Source organism: Procambarus clarkii, chromosome 21 (assembly GCF_040958095.1).
Source record: "Procambarus clarkii isolate CNS0578487 chromosome 21, FALCON_Pclarkii_2.0, whole genome shotgun sequence".
Taxonomy (NCBI): Eukaryota; Metazoa; Arthropoda; class Malacostraca; order Decapoda; family Cambaridae; genus Procambarus; species Procambarus clarkii.
The window spans coordinates 30,427,943-30,449,697 of record NC_091170.1 but is presented as its reverse complement, the minus strand read 5'-3'; the positions used below and the strand labels follow the sequence as shown (position 1 = coordinate 30,449,697).

The window sequence follows — 21,755 nt, the reverse complement described above, 5'->3', positions numbered from 1 at the left end:
ACCTGTATGCACGCAAAAGTCTCAGGTAAGTAAGTCTCATGTACCCCAAACACGTACGCGCAGGCACTCGTAACAGAAGAGAAATGAGAAGTGAGTTTACGTACATGCACGAAACGTCGTCACAGGAGAGGGTGATGGCAGGGGGTAGACCGGGAGCCAATGAGCGACACGCTCCCTCCAGTGACGTCATAAAGTTGGCCCCTCTCTCCAGTGACGTCACAACCCTGGCTCCACCCACAAGCGGAACAAAATATTCAGTTACGGGAAGACAGACAGACACAGACAGCTGACTAGCCTCCAGTTGGCCTCCAGGCGCAGTGGAGAGAAGCGGTTTAGGTAAACCAATCGTTTATAGGCTCTCTAAATCTGATCTACTTAAAATTTCAAGCTTTTCGAGAATCTGCAGTTATTGAACTATCGGGGGAAGCGCCAAGTCATTACGACTATATAGCACTGAGAAGGGATAAGGATTTGGGATGGGACGGGGGGAATGGAATGGCGCCCAACCACTTGGACGGTCGGGGGATTGAACGCCGACCTGCATGAAGCGAGACCGTCGCTCTACCGTCCAGTCCAAGTGGTTGGGTAGAATCTGCAGTTATATTTGCTTCAAAAGGCTCCATTTGTATAATTTTTATCTATGCTTGACTCATTTATCTTATACACATGAAATATTTTTAGCCATTTTAGGAAGAAAAATTGAAATTAAACTAACGAGAAGATCCACTAAAGCTGTGAAGTGAGGCTCGAACCTGCGGCCTCGGCCATGCCAAGTCGTACACTCCACCAGCTCACAGCCCTAGAGATTGTGAGGTGCTGGAGATATAATAATATATATATATATATATATATATATATATATATATATATATATATATATATATATATATATATATATATATATATATATATATATACACAAGACAAGGCCGCCACGAGCCTCCATCTCATCCAAGCCAGCCACGAGGCAGTAATAATGATGATGGATGACCACCATTAATATTATAGATCAGGAGTGACTTGTTCCATCATAAACTATAGCCGCAAGGCCCCTCAGCAATAATCCACATGTTTGGTCCACATGTTTACTACAATAAGTCACATATGTAGCGTCTAAATTTTGTAATTAACTAATCTTCATAAGGTATTTATGAAATGATCGTTTTTTTACCATGTATTACACCTGGGCTAACAAGAACAGGTGCACACACACACATATATATATAGGTGCAGTGTCTATATACACCTGTTTATGCTAGCTCAAAAAAACAGGTGTAGAAGCAGGTACTTGAAGAGAATTGAACCTTCGACTCATCGATCATAAATGGAGCATTTTGAACTGCACCCAAAATCAGTATTTTGAGCAAATATACCGAAAATCAGTATTTTGAACAACTGCTCCCAAAATCAGTATTTTGAGCAAATATACCGAAAATCAGTATTTTGAACAACTGCTCCCAAAATCAGTATTTTGAGCAAATATACCGAAAATCAGTATTTTGAATATACCCAAAATCAGTATTTTGAGCAAATATACCGAAAATCAGTATTTTGAATATACCCAAAATCAGTATTTTGAACGACTACACGCAGAATCAGTACTTTGAACAAATTAACTTCAATTCAGTGTTTGAATTGAAGTTACACTGAATTGAAGATAATTTCTTTTCCAGCGTCAGTGTTACCCAAAAGAGCCTTCGTAACAATGGGTTTACCTAAAATCATCAACACTTATTTACTATGCCTTTAAATAAAGCAAACAGTTAGAAGTGGTAAAGGTATAACACAGTTCATTAAACATCACAATTCACAATTAAAATAGGTTAAAAGTTATTAAAAATGTATTAAAAATGAGTTAAAAGTTGTTACAACTGAATAAAAATTAATTAAAAGTTGTTACAACTGGTTAAAAATTGGTTAAAAAATAGTTACAATTTGTTAAAAAAATTAAAGTGCTTAAAATTTCTTATATCTTATTACAATTAAAATTTAAACAAATTTAAAACTTGCTAAAATGTTGAAAGGTTGTTAAAATTTAGTAAAGTTGTTACAATTTTGTAAAGTTATTAAAATTTGATTGACAGATGTGGAATGAGCTTTCGAGGACGGGTCGAAGACCTTGTGTAAACTGGCGGAGTTTACCACACGTTAGTAATGCTGAGGAAAGGGAAGGGGACGATAAGGAGAAAGCGCAAGGCCATTAGGCGTCAATCTCTGTTGACTGCGGGGTTAAGTTCCTCCCGATGTCAATATTGACCTGACAGCACTCGCAAATTCACTGTCAGCTAATGTAGTTCACTGTCAGCTGAGGCGGTTCACTGTCAGCTGAGGCGGTTCACTGTCAGCTGAGGCGGTTCACTGTCAGCTGAGGCGGTTCACTGTCAGCTGAGGCGGTTCACTGTCAGCTGAGGCGGTTCACTGTTATCTGAAGCAATTTACCATCACCACCCGCAATGTACTGAGAGTACACGCAATATACTGTCAGTACACGCAATATACTGTCAGTAAACGCAATATACTGTCAGTACACGCAATATACTGTCATACACGCAATATACTGTCAGTACACGCAATATACTGTCAGTAAACGCAATATACTGTCAGTACACGCAATATACTGTCAGTACACGCAATATACTGTCAGTACACGCAATATACTGTCAGTACACGCAATATACTGTCAGTACACGCAACATACTGTCAGTACACGCAATAAACTGTCAGTACACGCAATATACTGTTAGTACACGCAATATACTGTCAGTATACGCAATATACTGTCAGAAAACGCAATATACTGTCAGTACACGCAATATACTCTCAGTACACGCAATATACTCTCAGTACACGCAATATACTGTCAGTACACGCAATATACTGTCAGTACACGCAATTCATTGTCAGCACACGCAATACAGTCACGCACACATAACCAAATGGGAAAGGAAACAATAAATTCCAGCCCTTTTATCCAATTACCAATTATATAACCAATTATATAAATACCAATTATATAAATAAATGATATACCAATTATATAAATAAAGGATCAAGGATACCAGGAATGTGAATCCAGGATAATTGGAGTCTCTGTTTCCTTTTTTTCATGTGGAAATGTCTGCATATCTGTGTCACGTATTTTCTTCTGTGTCTCTCTCTATGTATTTCTGAACCGCTGAGGCGAAGGGAAGCGGAACTATCAAGCCATTACGACTATATAGCACTTGGGAGGGATCGGGATAAGGATTTGGGATGGGACGGGAGGGGGGAAAGGAATATGGTGCCCAACCACTTAATTGGACGGTCGGGGATTGAACGCCGACTCGCATGAAGCCAGACCGGTCGCTCTGCCGTCGAGCCCAAGCGATTGAGGTCCGCGGATAGGGGGATTTCCTTGGCCACACTTTGCTTCGTTGTGAAAGCCACCTCTAAGTTATATATATATATATATATATATATATATATATATATATATATATATATATATATATATATATATATATATATATTAAATAAATAATGAGGAAGGTGATCTTCAAAAAAAACATCATTATTTTTTTTTTGTTCAAGCCTTCACGAGAAATCTCTGACTCTTGGCAAGTCTTTGCAACCCTGTGCACCATTTGCAAGATTATGCAACCGCGCGACATTCATGGCGTTTGGAAATGCACTGTAGTAAACATAAACCAAATTTAAATTGTATATATAAAAAATATAGGCATTCATTTTTTTTTACGAGCAAATTTTGAATTCCATTTGCCGGGAGCGGTGGAGAGGAATCACGCCCAATATAGGCTCGCGTCTCCTTAAAATGGGTTTCAAAAATGGCCTCAATGGAAGGGGAATTGAGCTCCTGGAGCGTAAAGGCGTATCTCCCTGACCTTATCGCGTTATCCCAGTCCACGAAGGCTATCTTCTGCTCCTCAGACACGTCTTTGGTACGTAGGAGTTATCGCGTTATCCCAGTCCACGAAGGCTATCTTCTGCTCCTCAGACACGTCTTTGGTACGTAGGAGAGAGGAGGACAGGAGGAAGAGAAAGAGCAGGAGGAAAAGGAGGAGGAAGAGGAAAGAGGAGGAAGAAAAGAAGGAGGAGGAGCATTACTAGAGAAGAGGGAGGTGAAAGGGATGAAGAATAAGTACATAGAGAACACCGTTAAATTCAGTTACCTCGATATAATAGACAATTTTCAGGCCACTTCAAGCATTATTTAATCCCAAATGTGTACATATAGATGACAAAGTAACCATTAAAATTCCATTGAAAGCGCCCCTTAAACCCTTCATCAAAAAATAGCTGAATTTTTCATTCAATTAAATCGAGTTTATGATCTATATATCAAAAAGAAAAAACTCGGATTTTTTTGTAAGCGTTTCTTAGTAAAAATTTTCAGCTTTGAGCTTTAACAAGGTAAGACCATTAACGCACTCCACACAACACTATCAAAACCGGATAGGGAAATCGAGGGGAAAACCCAGCCAGTTTTTTTTTTTTTTGGGGGGGGGGGGTATCGGTCTAGATATAGTGAAGATAGTTACCGGTCTAGATATAGTGAAGATAGTTACCAGGCAGGCGCTAACCTTCACTATCTCATGATCAGTTAGTTAAGTCTGTTTATGGAGATGGGTTAATTTTGGCAGCTTTACTATGGGTTCTGCAACGCGTGCTGAGGATACATAGTATGCATAGTGCATGCTGTTGCTACACATACAACATACATGTTAAGACTGTGAATGATACATAGCTTGCGAAATATGTTCTATGCATGCACAGAAGATATAAGTGTATGCATCATACACTTGATGTATGCTCGGGGTAGATATCGCGCTTAATAGGCAGTATACATGCTGAGAATAAATACTACGCGTAATACATGTTGAGATTACACCCCATGCATAGCATGCGTGATACATACTGAGCATACATATCGTGCGTAACGTGGCTAATACATTAGTGAACGAACATACATACCCATGCATTATAACACGTTGAGAATACATAACATGCAAAATATGCGTTATACATACTGAAAACACACACACATGTCATACGTGTCTCCCAGTGTACCACTATGTGTCTCCTATTACCCATGTGTCCCGATTACAATCCTGAAACTCTTTCTCTCTCTCTCTCTCTCTCTCTCTCTCTCTCTCTCTCTCTCTCTCTCTCTCTCTCTCTCTCTCTCTCTCTCTTTCTCTCTCTCTCTCTCTCTCTCTCAAATTCACACCACTAGGGACAGGGGGCCAGGTGATATAACAAGTTGTTACATTAATAATTTGTTCACACACATATTGCAAAATTTGCGAGGAAATAAACTTTCACTCACTATAAATCTACATATGTAATATATATGTGTATCCGTTGAGCTGTTTATTTCAGCTTCGTTATTGGGACTTATTCTCTGCACTTGTAATCTTGATTCGATAGAACAATTTAGATAAAATCAAATGTGTTATGTTAAGAATTAAACCCAAATAATGGACACAAATTGCATGAATTTGTATATTGAGAAATGACCTTGGTCTATACTGACTTTCTGTATGTTCCGTTAGTCTGTAGCTTAGTTAGTCCGTCTGTCACTGTGTTTTCCCGTCTATCCTCCAGATTCTATCTGTCTGTCTGTCTGTCTGTCTGTCTGTCTGTCTGTCTGTCTGTCTGTCTGTCTGTCTGTCTCTCTCTCTCTCTCTCTCTCTCTCTCTCTCTCTCTCTCTCTCTCTCTCTCTCTCTCTCTCTCTCTTACACATTTCTCTCTCTCTCTCCCTGTGTCTCTACAAGTAGAGGAGTATTGTACTGAGCGGAAAGTGATATGTGATCCAACGAGTTGTAGTGGTGTATGGAGGAGGGGCGGGGGCCTGGCGGGGTGAAGACGCAAGACGCAACCCGACCACGCGTTGAGACGCAATGCGTCCCAGTCTAAACGTGGTCGCACGTGACCCCAACGAGCGGGTCTATGTACAAACGGTACACATTTCCATAAGGTCTAAGAGAATGAAAACTAAGTCATCAAAGTTTTTTTTTTAGGAGTAAATATTATGAATATAATTTTTATTTTTTTATTTTGGCATGATCATAGGGTTTCGAAAATTACAAAATTAATATTAACAATTATTCAGATTCGGGTAATAATGAATGTATTGCGAGATTTGTCATCGGGGACGAAGGTAACACAGTGTGCCCTGACACTCTTTTCTTTGACACCAATCCCGACCCGTCCATGTTGGGCACATACCCAATGGCAATTACTGGTAAAAAAAAAAAATCCTGACAAACTTAAAGAATATTCAGTTCACTTTTATTAACCCGAAGGAAATTATGCAATACAACACCCCACGTGACCCATCCTGTGGAATATATCCGAAAAAAAACATACATTTAAAACATTCAAGGTAACGCACAGGCCGCTCCAGGCGAGTAAAATGAAAAATATACCAATGGAAAAAAGTCGGTAAAACACGCTATCCATTTGGCAAGCCATGCAGCACATGCACTGATGTCTGCTGCGGGCCGTCAACTTAGAAGAAACAAAATATTAAAGACAATACAATAAAGCAGACCAAAAATAAAGATAACTGATATCACTCAGCTTTTGGTTATCGTGAAGAACAAGTGGGGAATTCAAGTGCTCTTGACGCAGTGAACCGGTGACTTCGACCTAGTCCAACCCGCGCATCTGAATATAAAAGAAGTGCCAACGTTGCGGTCCGTCCTGGACCATTGCACGGCTTGATAATGGTCCAGAACGGATCGATATTGGTCCGGACGGACCAATACTGGTGCAGTACGGACCGATACTGGTCCAGGATGGATCGATAATGGTCCAGGACGGATCGATAATGGTCCAGGACGGACCGATACTGGTCCAGGACGGTCCGATAATGGTCCAGAATGGACCGATGATGATCCAGAACGGACCGATAATGGTCCAGAACGGACCAGTGATGGTCTAGAATGGACCGATACTGGTCCAGAACGGATCGATAATGGTCCAGAACGGACCGATAAAGGTCCAGGACAGACCGATAATGGTCCAGAACTGACCGAAACGTCGTCGTCTCTTCCTTTTCCGATGCGTAGGTTGGTCGTCTAAGCTTCGGCCCCGTTGTTGCGACAAGTCGTTAACAGAGACGACTCCGTTTTGTTCTGTGTAATACTTGCAAGATTGATGCAAAGAACGTGTCTGTAACCTTCTCTCATCCCGTCCTCAAAATACTGTATTTAATTAGCCTGTAACGAGGGGGGTGTAACATTTAGAGCGCTGCGATTTGAACGTAGAGGAAGTAAGCGAAGCTCTGTTCGAAAAGAGGTTGAACGCAATAACCTGAGAGCCACGTGGAAACAGCTTATCGGTCATAAACAGGAAAGTGGGGAAGCATTTGGGCACTCTTTATGGGATTGGGCTCTGTGAATCCTTGTAAACATTGCCTAAGTGCTCGGTAATCCAGCCCCCGCTGTGGATAGAAGGTTGTTTTGTAGTTATAGATACTACCCACTTGAGTTCGACAAGGTACACCACCCCTAGTAACCCTATTGTTACTGCCCGAAACGCTGCGCGTACTAGTGGCATTACAAGAGTGTAATTACTGCACTATGCTATGTATTCTCACAAACCCAATGTACCTTCTTGTATATAAATAAATAAATAAATAATAAATAAATATTGAACTTACAAGGGGCTTGCAAGCCACTTGGCTTGTACCCACAATCCAATTTTTAAGTAGTTCACCACTGGGAGGGAGGCACGGAAAACCACTAATTTCAATAATATCGGAAAAAAAAACATTCTACAATGCTGAAAAGTTATTTCCACGCTGTTTTGTTTTAGGTTTGCGCTATATATATATATATATATATATATATATATATATATATATATATATATATATATATATATATATATATATATATATATATATATATATATATATATATGGAAGAATAATTTAAAAAAAAAAACAGGATTCAGTTATGCGTAACTATTCACACAGCGAATAGAAACGAGAATAATCGACACACGTTCGTGTATCAACACATTTGTTGCATGTAGAGAGATATAACAATTTCGCCTTGAGAAATTGTTATTGCACGTAAGTGCTTGGATTATTTGTGTTTTTCTCCGATAGTGTGTGTGTGTGTGTGTGTGTGTGTGTGTGTGTGTGTGTGTGTGTGTGTGTGTGTGTGTGTGTGTGTGTGTGTGTGTATTCACCTAGTTGTTCTTGCCGGGGGTTGAGCTCTGCTCTTTTGGCCCGCCTCTCAACTGTCAATCAACTGTAATGTTCCCCCGCCCCACACACACACACACACCCAGGAAGCAGCCCGTAACAGCTGTCTAACTCCCAGGTACCTATTTACTGCTAGGTAACAGGCGGGGGGGCCTCAGAGTGTAAGAAACTCTGCCCATTGTTTCTCGCCGGCGCCGGGAATCGAACCCGGGCCACAGGATTACGTGTCCAGCGTGCTATCCACACAGCCACCGGCGCCCTCCGGTGCCTCTGGCGTCCTGTGTGTGTGTGTGAGCGCGTGCGTGCAATTGATGTATGTTCGTGCCGTTTCGTTACTGCGAGTCTTGGGCGAATGTTTCACTATGTCGGAGAGAGATAAGCACAGACCTTCCCTTCCTCCCTCCCCCCCCCACACACACAGACAGACAACAGCACCATAAACAGCATGCATGAATGTGTAATGTGCACATTAACTGTAACTGGCGAATAATCTTAACTGACAAATAAGAGAATCTAATTCCAATTTTCAACCCCCGCAGTTTCGGTGTGAAAATGTTCTCAATGCCAATTTCTAATGACATATTCTCAGCTACCAATTTATAATTACCTCTTCCCGGGTAAATATATCCATCAACTTGTTTTCAAACGACCGATTGACAGCTTTACGAGCAATTTCTAGCGGATTGGTCACAACGGCGGTTCATCACAGACTTATTCTCAAAGATCTCAACGACCAATTTTACTAAAATGTGATTCAAGTTATTTGCTTTTAATTAAGTTCTGTACTTTGAAGTTCTCTTTGGCTGTTGGATGAGTGAAATGTGTTTATACTGTGGAGCTTAGGAGGGTGTTTGTGTGTGTGTGTGTGTGGGTGTGTTTGTGGGTGTGTGTGTATGGGTGTGTTTGTGTGGGTGTGTTTGTGTGGGTGTGTTTGTGTGGGTGTGTTTGTGTGTGTGTGTGTGTGGGGTTGTGTTTGTGTGGGGGTGTGGGGGTGTATTAATTACTTGTATTTACGACTTGTCCCTTCAGGATCGCAGCTGCTAGCTATTGGGCCCCGCCTTTCTAACCGTCTGTTGTCTAATGTGCTGACTCCTAATGTGTTTTTCTTTATCACATGTGCGATATATTTCTCGTGCAAACACACTCACACAGACACACACACACATCCCCAGGAAGCAGCCCGTAGCAGCTGTCTATCTCCCAGGTACCTATGTACTGCTATATGAACAGCGACATTAGATGACAGAACCTATGCCTATTAGTTTCTACTTCATTTGGGAATCGAACCCGGACCCTTAGGACTGCGACCATGAGCGACTCAGCCGAACACTGACAGCGTTCCTCCTCATGGCTTCTCTTCCTCATTTGGGCCTCGATTTTCCAAATTTGTTCTCTCGTTTACACTCATTTGAAGTAGAATGTTCCACGTTCTGAATTTAGAAAATCCATGAGTATGTTATCTCAAGACTCTGGGTTATATTTTGAGAACCAAGGGTTTCGAAGGGACGCGGTTCCTCTTCTTGGTGCCTCAAGTCTCAGCCTAGAACACCACGGGTCGATTACACGGTTTGCACCTGATTCTTAGCGTGAGAGAGAGAGAGAGAGAGAGAGAGAGAGAGAGAGAGAGAGAGAGAGAGAGAGAGAGAGAGAGAGAGAGAGAGAGAGAGAGAGAGAGAGAGAGAGAGAGAGAGAGAGAGAGAGAAGAGTAAACATAGGGTGACAAGACACACGCCAATAACTCTGCATTATGCATATCCCAGGCTGAGCTCTCCGCCCTGCTGTCTTCCACAGATAAGAGACACAGGCAGCCAGCTGGACCTGCCCAGCCGGATGGGGGAGAGGAGGGGGGAGACGGGGGAAGGGGTGAGAGGGGCCGGGGAGACCGGGGTAGGGGGTGAGAGGGAGTGTTTAAGAGTGCATTATAGACTTAAATAGAGTGCGGAAGTGTGCATATCTGGGAGTCGTTAATATAACGCGCGAAGTGAATGAGAGAGTGTAATAATGATAAGGGTGAAGAGTGTGTGTGTGTGTGTGAGGGTATGGGAGCGTGCACGGACCAACTCGTCCTCTTAATATTACGTCGCTTTTGACCCGTTTGCCCGTATGGCCAAAAATGGACGTAAGTTGAAATGAAATCGGCTCACGAAAGTGACGTACTGTCCCGTTTTCCGTGTTGAGTCCTCCGGCTTACTCGTTTAGGTTAGAAGAGGAAACCTTCAATTAACGCGGCAATTAAGCACGTGCTTTAAAGAAAAAAAGAAAAAGAAACTCCTTCTGATTGGATAAGAAATCAAACGCAAAAATCCTTTGAAGCAACAAAAAATGGAATTTGCTTCTCAAGGGGAACTAAACCAAAACCATACATCGTAAAACTGATGAAAGGGGTTTGTATTTTTTCCCCTCACCAATGCTCACCGTCCTGCGTTTCTCGACAGCACTGAAGACTGGAACAGCTGTTTGATAGGGCAGCAGTGTGAATAAGATGTTTTTGATTGAGGAATAGGAAAGGAAGAGAAGAAGAAGAAGAAGAAGAGAGAGAGAGAGAGAGAGAGAGAGAGAGAGAGAGAGAGAGAGAGAGAGAGAGAGAGAGAGAGAGAGAGAGAGAGAGAGAGAGAGAGAGAGAGAGAGAGAGAGAGAGAGAGAGAGAGAATAGATCAAGAGTGAATGTAAGCACATGCAATTTTTGTGCTTAGTTACAAAGTGCTCTTAACACAGTATAAATGTATAAATAGATCAATGAGCATTTAGCTATACTGTTCGTAATCCAGCTTCCAAACCCTCTCTTTATGAATAAAAAACTTCTCTACACCCAAGCACAGACTATGCGCAGTTTTTAATGCGTCAAGCTGCGGCGAGCTCCAGAGACGCATTTCTCATTTTCTAACGCATTGTATAACCAAAAGCCTAATTTTTTCTTTTAAATATACACTAATATTAATGTATACAGCCATTTTTGCATAAAGTTAGGCCTAGGATAGGTTATGTGTGTTGGTTTGGTTGGCAATTATTTATTTGTACGTTGGTGAAATTTTTAGAGAGGTGGGATTCGAACCCACCTCTCGGAAGTGATCGAAAGACTGTCCAGCAAAAGTTTGACCGTATTCGGTCGTGAGTCTTTCGTCAAATTCAAATTCATGTAAGTTTACTGAGGTATAAATACACACAAAGGGATGGGGTAGCTCAAGCTATTCTCACCCCGTTCAGTACAACGTGTTCATACACATATAGACACACATCACAAACAATAAACATTTTACCGAACATTCTGAGTGATAAACATACACATTTCTTGTCTTTCGTCAAGTGTTTTACAAACACAATCAGGAGGGTTTGGTGGCTGGATTAACGAGCCTTTGGCCACTCTTTATAAGAAAAGACTGGAACACATATCTTGTAACTGTGAGAAAACTCTTCATTGAAAGTGCTTCACTCTTTCCCCGTGCTCGACTCTCACAATGCATCACCAATAAATCTTATTATTCAAACATCAGGTAATCTTGGACACACCTGCAACCCACACACCTGGAAATAACGTCACGACGTTTCGGTCTATCCAGTAATAAAAAAGATCGAAACCAGCCCTTTGATCTAACATATGTCGGACTGCTTCAAACACGTGCTGACATTTAGATAAATACATAATATCTGGCTGCCCAGCTTCTGTGTGATTAATGGCATGTTAATATCTATATTTGTCATATACGAGAGAGAGAGCTCCACCTCATACAGATTTCACGAAGAAAAAAAATATACTTCTATTTCTCCTGCAGAAGTGTTTCAGTTCATGTCTTGTGCTAATTTCAGTTCATGTCTTGTGCTAATTTCAGTTCATGTCTTGTGCTTGCGTATGTTACTGGTATAATGAAATTTCCCTTTACATCATTTTATATCTTTTGATGCCCTTGGAAGTCAATAATTTTTTTTTAATTAGGGAAACCTGTTGGAAGCACGTCGCTCCGAGATCTTTTTAACTTGGTATAGTGTGTTTTCACAGGTCAGGGCTCCTCACCACACTTTACCTTCACCCTCACGGAAGTTACTAATGGTGTGCTGAGTACGTGTGTCTTCGTGTCAGCAAGTGCCAGGCCAAAGTCGACTGATGGCCTAGTCCACTACGGGCTCACCATAACCCGTGCTACTTGGAACTTTTTTGTTCCACGTAGTAAATCTTAAACAACAACAGCATCAACAGATGGCCAAACCACACTTCAGAAAACGTTATCTCTAGACCTCTGCTTTTTCCCCACCTTTCACTTTCTATGTCTCTGAAAGTGCCATAGGTCCCCCCCTTCTGGTCCCCCCCCCCACAGGGGGGGTAGAAATAGCCTAAGCTACTCTATCCCTTTGAGATGTATTTCTTTCTTATCTCAATAAACATTCTTGAACTTGAACTTCTGGTCCCCCTTCTGTTTATTTACTTGTGCAACATTCTCCTTACGATTTCTCCCTCGTCTCTACATGCACCTCCGGTACCTCCCTGACCTTCTTAGGGGGGGCTCCTTTCCCAAATCAACCTCCCCCTCCGCTTCCTCGATTTATGCGCACACAGCACCACAACCCTCCCTTCCCTACATGCCAACATGTTCCTATAACTCATCGTTCCATGCCTACATACCTTCATAACCCATTCCTCCATGCCTACATAACTCCTCCACCCACAACCCTTTCCTCCAATCACCAACATCTCTCTTCTTCTCTCCCGTCCCTTTCTTATCCCCTTTCCCAGTTACTCCCTTTTATTGCATTTCTTACTCCTCCCTAATCCCTCCTTCGCCCTGACTTTAAAGCGCCCTTAATACACTTCTCTCTCCCCCTACTCCTCCCAGGCAACATCTCCTCCCGTGGTGTTATACCCTTCACAATTCCCTCCCTGAGGGATGGTCTAGAGAAAGGTTCCAACAAGCTAAAAGCCTCAGCCAGAGAGAGAGAGAGAAAGAGAGAGAGAGAGAGAGAGAGAGAGAGAGAGAGAGAGAGAGAGAGAGAGAGAGAGAGAGAGAGAGAGAGAGAGAGAGAGAGAGAGAGAGAGAGAGACAGACAGACAGAGAGAGATGGGTAGAAATGAGAGGAGTGATAAGAGAAGAGAAGTGAGAGAAAGGGAGGGGGAGGGTGAGAGAGAAGAAAAGCCCTCGACCACAGTCTAGTACTCCATCTAGTTAATAATAAGCTAGCATCTGTCTCTTTATTAAATAATAAAGAAACAGGCATTGAAGTCCTCCGATCGAGGTAAAATATATATATATATATATTCTTGAACCACAAACTAAAAAAAACAAACTTTCTTTCCATTTGACAAAGAAAATACCAAACTTGAAGGAGAACTCCGCTAATCTCTGAGATGATGTTGAAGCAACACAAGACTGATGGGTGTTCTTGTTGTTCTTTGTTATTGTTTTGTTCTTTATTCTTGTTTTCTTCATATTTCTTATCGTCTTTTCCCCCCTATTCTTATTCTTCTTCTTTGTCTTCATCCTCACCTTCCTCTTCCTCCTTTTCCACCTCTGTCTTTATTGATTCTTCTCTTTTTTTTTTAGTTCCTGTTTCATATACTTTTCATTTTTCTAATTCTTTTGTTTTGTTTAATATTTTTAACCAATACAATGTAAACAATTCTACAGGGAATATGAACTCATGCATATATATATATATATATATATATATATATATATATATATATATATATATATATATATATATATATATATATATATATCTTGCTTTCTTCGACCTTCGGGTTATTTTACTAATTTACTTCCAGCAGACAATACAGTGTCTCTCTCTCTCACTCTCCTACCACTCCTCTTTCTCCCTCGCTTTCTCTTTATCGCTCCGTCTCTGTATCTCTCCCACTCCCCCTCTTGCCCCATTCTTCCCTCCCTTCCTCTCTCTCTCTCCCTCACTCATTAACGCCTTGGTCCCTAACTTTATTTTGGTGATCCAACTTTAATTCAACGGAAATTCAACGTTAAAGCAACGATGAACTATCATAATATGTCAAGGATATTATACCCACTGTGCAGTGGTTAAAACATGCTTGAGTAACACTGAATCAATGTTATCGACCTTATTAACATTGATTCAACGCCGATAATGGCTTATAAATAAAGGAAAACATCTGAAACACTCTACGGACATTCAACTCCACAGTTCACATGTCAGAGGAGTTGCTGGAATTCAAAATAGGAGACTATCCTTCTTAAAATGGGGGCATGGGGGGGGGGGGGGGGAACGTCGACCCCAACCATCCTATGACCTTCGACATGCATTCACAAATCACATTGCAAAATTCCACATAGTTTGCCCGGAGCGTCTGACCTACGACCCTAGACAGACAGACAGACAGACAGACCTTTTTTAAAGGTAAAGATTATAATCATACTTTTAATCACTAGTATAATTATACTCTTATTTATACCTATCATTTGCATATTTTTATCTTGAATTAATGCTCATTTCCTTGTTTGTATTAATTGTCTGATGTAATATTTGTGTAATAGTATTACGAATGATGACTGAAAATCAGCGATGAAGAGCTAGTTACTTTTAAACTCCTGTAATTTGTTTTTGATAAGACTATAAATTTTCAATCTGATTGGGATTTTTCAAATTTCAATTGGAAGGTTTCATTATCTTGTAGGATATTATTAGTAATTACGAAGTTGGATATCAAATTAACAGCTATATCATGCAATTATCTGTTTCTAATTACGCACTTAATGTTCTTTACCAACAGTCCTACCTAATTACTCTAATCACTTGTCCAGAGAAAGAAATAATTAACGGCACTGGTTCCACGAAATTACTCATTGCAATCGCTACACTTAATTATTGATCTGCAATGCCACGCTAAATTAGAGTTATCACATATCTTACGTAATTAAACAATAATTTCCTGGTGAATCTGAGGGAATATATATATATATATATATATATATATATATATATATATATATATATATATATATATATATATATATATATAACAATGCACATATATCTTTTCTAGATATGCTTGATCAATAATGCTGATAGATGCTTATTTGCAATAATCACTGGATTCAGACACCGTCGTGAAGCCAATATATATAAAGAGCCCTTAATTGGCCTCTTAATCACGACCAGCGCGATTGGCAGCGTGTCACTCTGGGCAACTGGCCACGGGTCACGCTGACCCCGTGGTGGGGGACTAAATCTACCAAAGAATTCACCCGAGTGTCGATAGACAGTCACCCAACAGCTTCTGACCAACTATAAGAATCTTTGGTGCATTTGTCAGTTCCAATTGTCCTTGTGGAGACACGTTAATGAGACAAACTGGCAATCAAACTCTGATGTGATGTTATTTCCACACACTGAGTTCAACAAATCTTTTGATGCTCGGCATGGACACAAAGAACGCTTTAATAAAAAACATATTATGCAGTTTTTTAAAACTAATATAATAATAAAACCATTAACAGTACACGGTGTTTACAGGCTGGTTTACAGTCTGTTTAGAACAACCTGTAACTACATACAGGGGTTGGTACGGGATGTTTAGCTATCTCTGTGAGTTTACACTATGGAGTGCAAGCTGTGTTTCCACCCTCACCTACTCATTTCTCACTTCTAACCATATTGGGATTTGATATCTAACTTTGAATCAATACAGCGCTTCAGTTATGCTGTTCGCTTGTGTGTAGGTCACTGTGTCTGCCGTTTGCAATGTTCCAGCGATCTCGAGGACAATACGAAGCTCAGGTGTGTATACTCAACCCCCCCCAAAGGGTGATATTCAAATTAGAGCTAGTGTATGCCATTGTGTATGTTCTGAAAGACACCCATGGATGAAACACGTGCCAGCACGTGCCAAGACACGTGCCAAGACACGTGCCAAGACACGTGCCAACTCTTGAAAACAACCGGCTGCGGATGCGGTCAGGTCGCATGCGGTCAGTAAACATGTGGCCGGATGAAGTCAAGACACTCGCGGTTGTACAAATCGAAGATACACGCATACGGGTTAAGTCATGACACATGCGGACTGATGAAGCCAAGATACACGGGGAAGATAAACCTAAGAAAAATGCCAATGGCTGAAGGCACAACACAGATACAAGAACAAGGCACTCTCTTGTATTGTAACAAGGCACTCTCTTGTATTGTAACAAGGCACTCTCTTGTATTGTAACAAGGCACTCTCTTGTATTGTAACAAGGCACTCTCTTATATTGTAACAAGGCACTCGCTTGAACAGTCAGGCAGGAACCCGTATCACCAGTTGATTGACAGTTGAGAGGCGGGACCAAAGAGCCAGAATTCAACCCCCACAAGCACAAACTAGGTGAGTACAAATAGGTGAGTACTAGAATGAACACTCGCCTGTCACAGCAAGCAAACACACACACCCCCAACAAACACACGCACCACACCCCAACAAACACACGCCGTAACAATAGCGTAATAACGTCAAACAAACAAACAAACGCTCTCGTTCGGCTGTGTATTTGCCGAGAAATAAAAAGAGAACTATGAAGAACAAACAGTAACAAAAAAAAAAAAAACACAAAAATAAAACGGTTAAACACAAGAAAAAAAAGCAATATACTACTTAAGACAATTGTGGAGAAGGGAAGACAACACCTGATAAGAAAAGTAATTATCAGGTGATAGGTAAGCTAAGGTAATTGTGAGGAGAAAGCGCTAAGCCAATCCGGCTCTATATAACACATGGACGGGATATAAGGAAAAAGGAGGCGAGCTATAACGATAGAGGAAGGGGGGGAAGGCAGACGCGGGGCCCAACCACTTCCACCATCGGGAATCGAACGCCGACTCGGTTATTAGCAAGCTCGTCGCTGTACCGTCCAGTCCTATTGCATTGGGATATCTCCTCACAGCCCATAAGAACTTTTAGGTAATTTAAGGAAGATATTAAGATCTATATGCTGTAATTAGCAAGTATTCGGAAACTTTACTGTTTATTTCTGTTAATTACTGTTACTTTACTGTTAATTAACACACAAACGTCGACGCGTCCTGTCATCCGAAACGTCGTATTTGGATTAATTTTTTTAAAGGAATCTACCAATCCGTCTAAGATACGACGTATTAGTAACAAGTAAAGCAACGTAAATGAACGTTTTCAAAGTATCGGCTTCAACAGGTTTAGATAAGCCGCTTGGGCTCGTAGATTTCTAGGTCAAACCGCTGCGTTTTCAACGTATCGGTAAACAGAGAGAGAACGGCCAGCACGAACAGCCCGTTTAGCGCAGAACGAGTTGGAGGAATTCAAACCAGTAAACAAAGTCTTGAAGCCAGAGGGCGTTGAATGAATGACGACAAACATGCAGTCAAATAACACATACATTAACATCTAGTGAACGGAGGAGAAAACCCAGAGCGTCAGGCAACACTAACAAGCAATCACTCAAACAACAAAGCAGTGGCAAGAACGATAGCAAACAACAAATCATACAACAGAAAAGGCAGTAGCAAACAATATATCAAACAACAATAGCAGCAGCAAGAACAATAGGAAACAAAGCTTCCATCAACATATAATGACAAACAGGGCGAGATACACGTGTGTGTGTGTGCGTGCGTGGACACACACACACACACACACACAGTGTAAGGAGTTAATGCTTGCATTTATACACAGTGAGAGGAGAGCTGTGAGAGGTGAGAGGAGAGCTGTGAGAGGTGAGAGGAGGGAGGAGACCTGCAGAAGCCAACCTGTTCTCAGCAAACATCACATGATTTAGGTCGTCAAAACACTATCACATACGCAAAGTTTGGCAAAATATCACGAAAGTAACACTGATTACAAGGGTTAGAATAATGACCAATTGTCGATTTGGTATTTTGAGCCAACGTGTTCTGGTGATCTTGCCAAACCGAACATATGGGACGAATGTTCTGGGAAAAGGGCCGTAGAAGCACAGATACGTTAATTAAACAGGTAACAGTAACTCACCTGGAGGCGTCGGAGGCCACGCTGGTGTTGGAACGCGTCCGTCGCGACTTGAAGGAGTCGCCGCGGTTGACGATGCGACGACCTGTGATGGAGAAGTGTCTGAGGCGGTAGTAATCGTCGTCGTCTTCGTCGCCGCCATTGACAGGGAGAGAGGTGAGGCGCGGTCGCTCGAGCGGCAGGGCGAGCAGGGTGGGGCGCGCGAGCGACTTGATGGAGCGCGAGCGCGCGTGGTGAGGCGATCCGTACTTCATGTCGAATTCGTGGAGCTCTGCGGGCGTGAGGTCGTCGGGGGTGATGGCCGGAAAGCCGGATGGCAGGAGCGTCGGCGACCCCAGCTCCATGTTGGTCTCCATGCTGCCTGCCAGCCACCCCTCCCCAGGGTAGTCGGCCTCGAACATGTCCACCCGGAGATCAGGGGTGGAGAGTGGTGCTGGGGAGGTGATACCCTGCCTCTGGGTTGGGGACGTCACATCCGGTCTCTCCTGGGTGACGTCCCGCGGCCCGACCCCCGGGGACCCCAGACAAGCTGGGGATAACCCCAAAAGGGAGAGCGTCTTCCCCCCTTTGGGCCGGCCAGTTGTGCCAATGGAAGAATTCTCGGTGATCTGCAGGGCGGAGACGGAGGGGGCCGGGCTGACGAAGGCACAGACGCTGGTGGGCTCCGGCGTCAGGGCCGGCTTAGCCAGGTGCAGCGGCCCTATGGACATGATGTTCCTAAAGTCCTTCGGTCTTGGCTCCTGTGATGAGTGTGATGAGTCCTCGTCAAGAGAGGAGCCCAGGAGGGGGACAGTGTCCCCGGTGTTCATGGGCACGTCACAGGGTATGTCCACGGGCTCTAGCAGGGGCAGCGTGTCCACCGGGCTTATTCCTCCGACGATGGACATGCTCACTACTACAGGGGACAGGACTGTCGGAGAGGCTCCCCTTCTGGGGGAGGAGCCGCCGGTGATGGCTGGGACTCTAGAGGGCGAGACGACGGCCGTGGGAGATTTGCTGTGATATGCTGCTGGGGTGATTGTGTTTGTTGCCCACACTGGGGAGGCGAGGGGGGTGACGGCCGTCCTGGGGTGCGACGGGACACCGCTGTATACTACTTCCATGTTCTGGTCGTCCGTAGGGGACGACGAGGCTACGTCTACACTGCCGACACCTTGTTCAGTATCACTGGAGAGATCCATCAGGTTAACGCTCTCGGCGCTGTCGACACTGGAGGGCTGGGGATGGACGCGGCACTGTGCCCTGGGGTCAGGGGGCGGCGGCAGCGGTGGCACCACAACCTCGAAGGCAAATTTTTTCTGCTTTTGAGCCACGCCTGTCTCACTGCCTCTCCTGCTGCCCTGATCTGAGGGACCCTTCATCCCACCCCCTGACCCGTGCTTGTGGCTATGTCCGTGCGTGGACCTCTTCCCCAGCGGTGACCTATGACCCTGTATTGGTGAGGCCCTTTGTAATTTGGCTGACCTCTGGCCATGGCGTGTCGTCCCCAGCAAGGACGGAGACTCGTGGGTGACGGTCTGGGGCAGGACAGTATCGGCGTCCACTTGTAACTGCCTGACGGGGGTCCTGGACCTACGAGCGAAGTGACTGGTAGGCTTCATGACCTTGGGTGAGAGCTGCGGGTGGGTACCCCGCGGGAGGTCTAGTGCAGGTTGCAGAGTGGCCTGCAGACTCGGGTGGGCGGGGAAGGCTGCCTCGCCGCCAGTGGCCCCCTTGGGATGGTCTCGCTCCTGCTCCAGCGTCATCATCCCTGACGGGGAAGAAAGAGAATTGATTAGTGTTGGCAACTGGCAATGTGGGATCAATTAACCACATAATGGTATTGTTTCCAGTTGAAACCACAAAGAAGGAAATCGAACTCAAGGAATGGACAAATGAGAAGAACTTAGAATTTAATTGCACTTGCAGAAACAAAAGTCAGGTTTTGTTTCCCAAGACTACGATGTTGAAAGACAGGAAATTGAAAGAAGAGAGGGAGTGGCCCCTATTGATCAGTCAGGACTTGACATTCGAGGTGCTCTCAGTGCCAGATTTTGAAGGATTAGGTGACTATATAACAGAAACCATAACAACAGGTAATCCTAAGATAAGAAGATGGTAGCTAAATGGTTTGGTTTCCTCTTTTTCTGGGACTGGAAGCCTAGTGCTTATCGAGGTCTCCCCTCGGCCAACGATTGACCTTCCCCAATGTGAAACCCATAACAACTGTTTAACTACTGGGTATCTATATGTACTGCTAAGCGAACAGAGGAATCGGGCGAAAGAAAACGTGCCCAACCTGCTCTGTCACACAGCAATCAAACCTTTGAGCGGACGACGTAGACTTGCACTACGCAGAAGATTTTCAAGGTCGAACAGTTGAACGTTATTGACGGGGCAAATCAATCATACAACCTGAATCCACTTCACTTGTTGAAGTGAAGTGGATTCTACAATTCACTGTTGTCCTGAGGGACAACAACTACCGGTACAAATAAAAACTGATCTTGAATTCAGTACACCCCTGGAAAGAACTATCAACCAATCCATTAATTATTGAGTAACCTAAGAGCTATAGTGCATACTAATAGATAGACATCACTGTATAAATATACTCTTTTTAACGTTTTTTAAACACATACAATAATATTTTTAATTGTGAGGCTGAATTCCTCACTATAATAAAATGAATTATTCCTCTCTAATATTCACTATGCCTTAATTCCACTCCAGTCTGTGTGTGTGTGTCTCTCTCTCTCTTTGGCTGGCTGTGTGTGCATCGGTCAGTTCTCTGTGTCTGTTTTGCGTATTTACTATTTGTACCCTGCAATGTGTCTATCACTATCAGTGTATGTTTTCTCTATTTGTTTGAGGGTGTGTGTGTGTGTGTGTTTGTCTCCCTCCCTCGCTTTATGTCTGTGGCTGTGTCTGTCTACGACTGCCTCTCTGCCTCAGTGCGGGAATCTCCTTATCTGTCAGCTGCCATAATAGGCACTATTCACACAGCGTCCTGCCTTCCCCACAAAAGCCAGATTGTATAGCCCGCACCACACCATTGTTGTAACGTAACTACCTTTTCACATCCTGCTATTCTCTTTGAATCGCAGTTGTTTGCGTTTTCAAGAGGACCATAAGTCTCGTCCACTCTTAATTATCTACCCCACCTTGTTTGGGGCTCAGTAACCACTTGTTTGCGTTTATTTAAGCGATCTGGATTCTTCTTCCGTGATCAAAGCTATTTTTTTTTTTTTTTTATATTTTTGTTACACACTGAACGCATTAGAAAGTGATGTATCGATGAGACGAAATGCATGTGTTTGGGGTGGAGACCAGTGACTTGAGTTCGATCTCACTGTATAACCCATCAATTTTTGTAATAATTTATATATTATATAATAAAAGGTTTGAGGCTTTTAGTAAATTTTAAAACTAAGAAGAATTGACGATGAGTAAGGCGAAATGGAAAAGAATACACTCTTTTTTTTAATAATTATATCATAAAACGTAAACAAAATATAAAAAATAGAACTGCAGTAGAGAGTTCCAACATGAGGACCACACTGGAACAACTCGAGGACCTGCTCGAGTACCACCTCTCAGGTTCT

General features: G+C 42.8%; 1 protein-coding gene across 1 annotated transcript in view; it reads right to left on the bottom strand.

The window, feature by feature from the left end:
* LOC123751843 (uncharacterized) overlaps positions 1-21,755 on the bottom strand; it is a 155,831-nt gene that overhangs the window by 14,279 nt on the left and 119,797 nt on the right. Inside the window, exons 2-3 of the mRNA XM_069328641.1 lie at positions 18,175-19,921; positions 105-224 (exon numbers count right to left, since the gene is read on the bottom strand). Of these exons, the coding sequence (XP_069184742.1) occupies positions 105-224; positions 18,175-19,919 (1,865 nt within the window). The 5' untranslated portion in view covers positions 19,920-19,921. The remainder of the gene's footprint in view (positions 1-104; positions 225-18,174; positions 19,922-21,755) is intronic.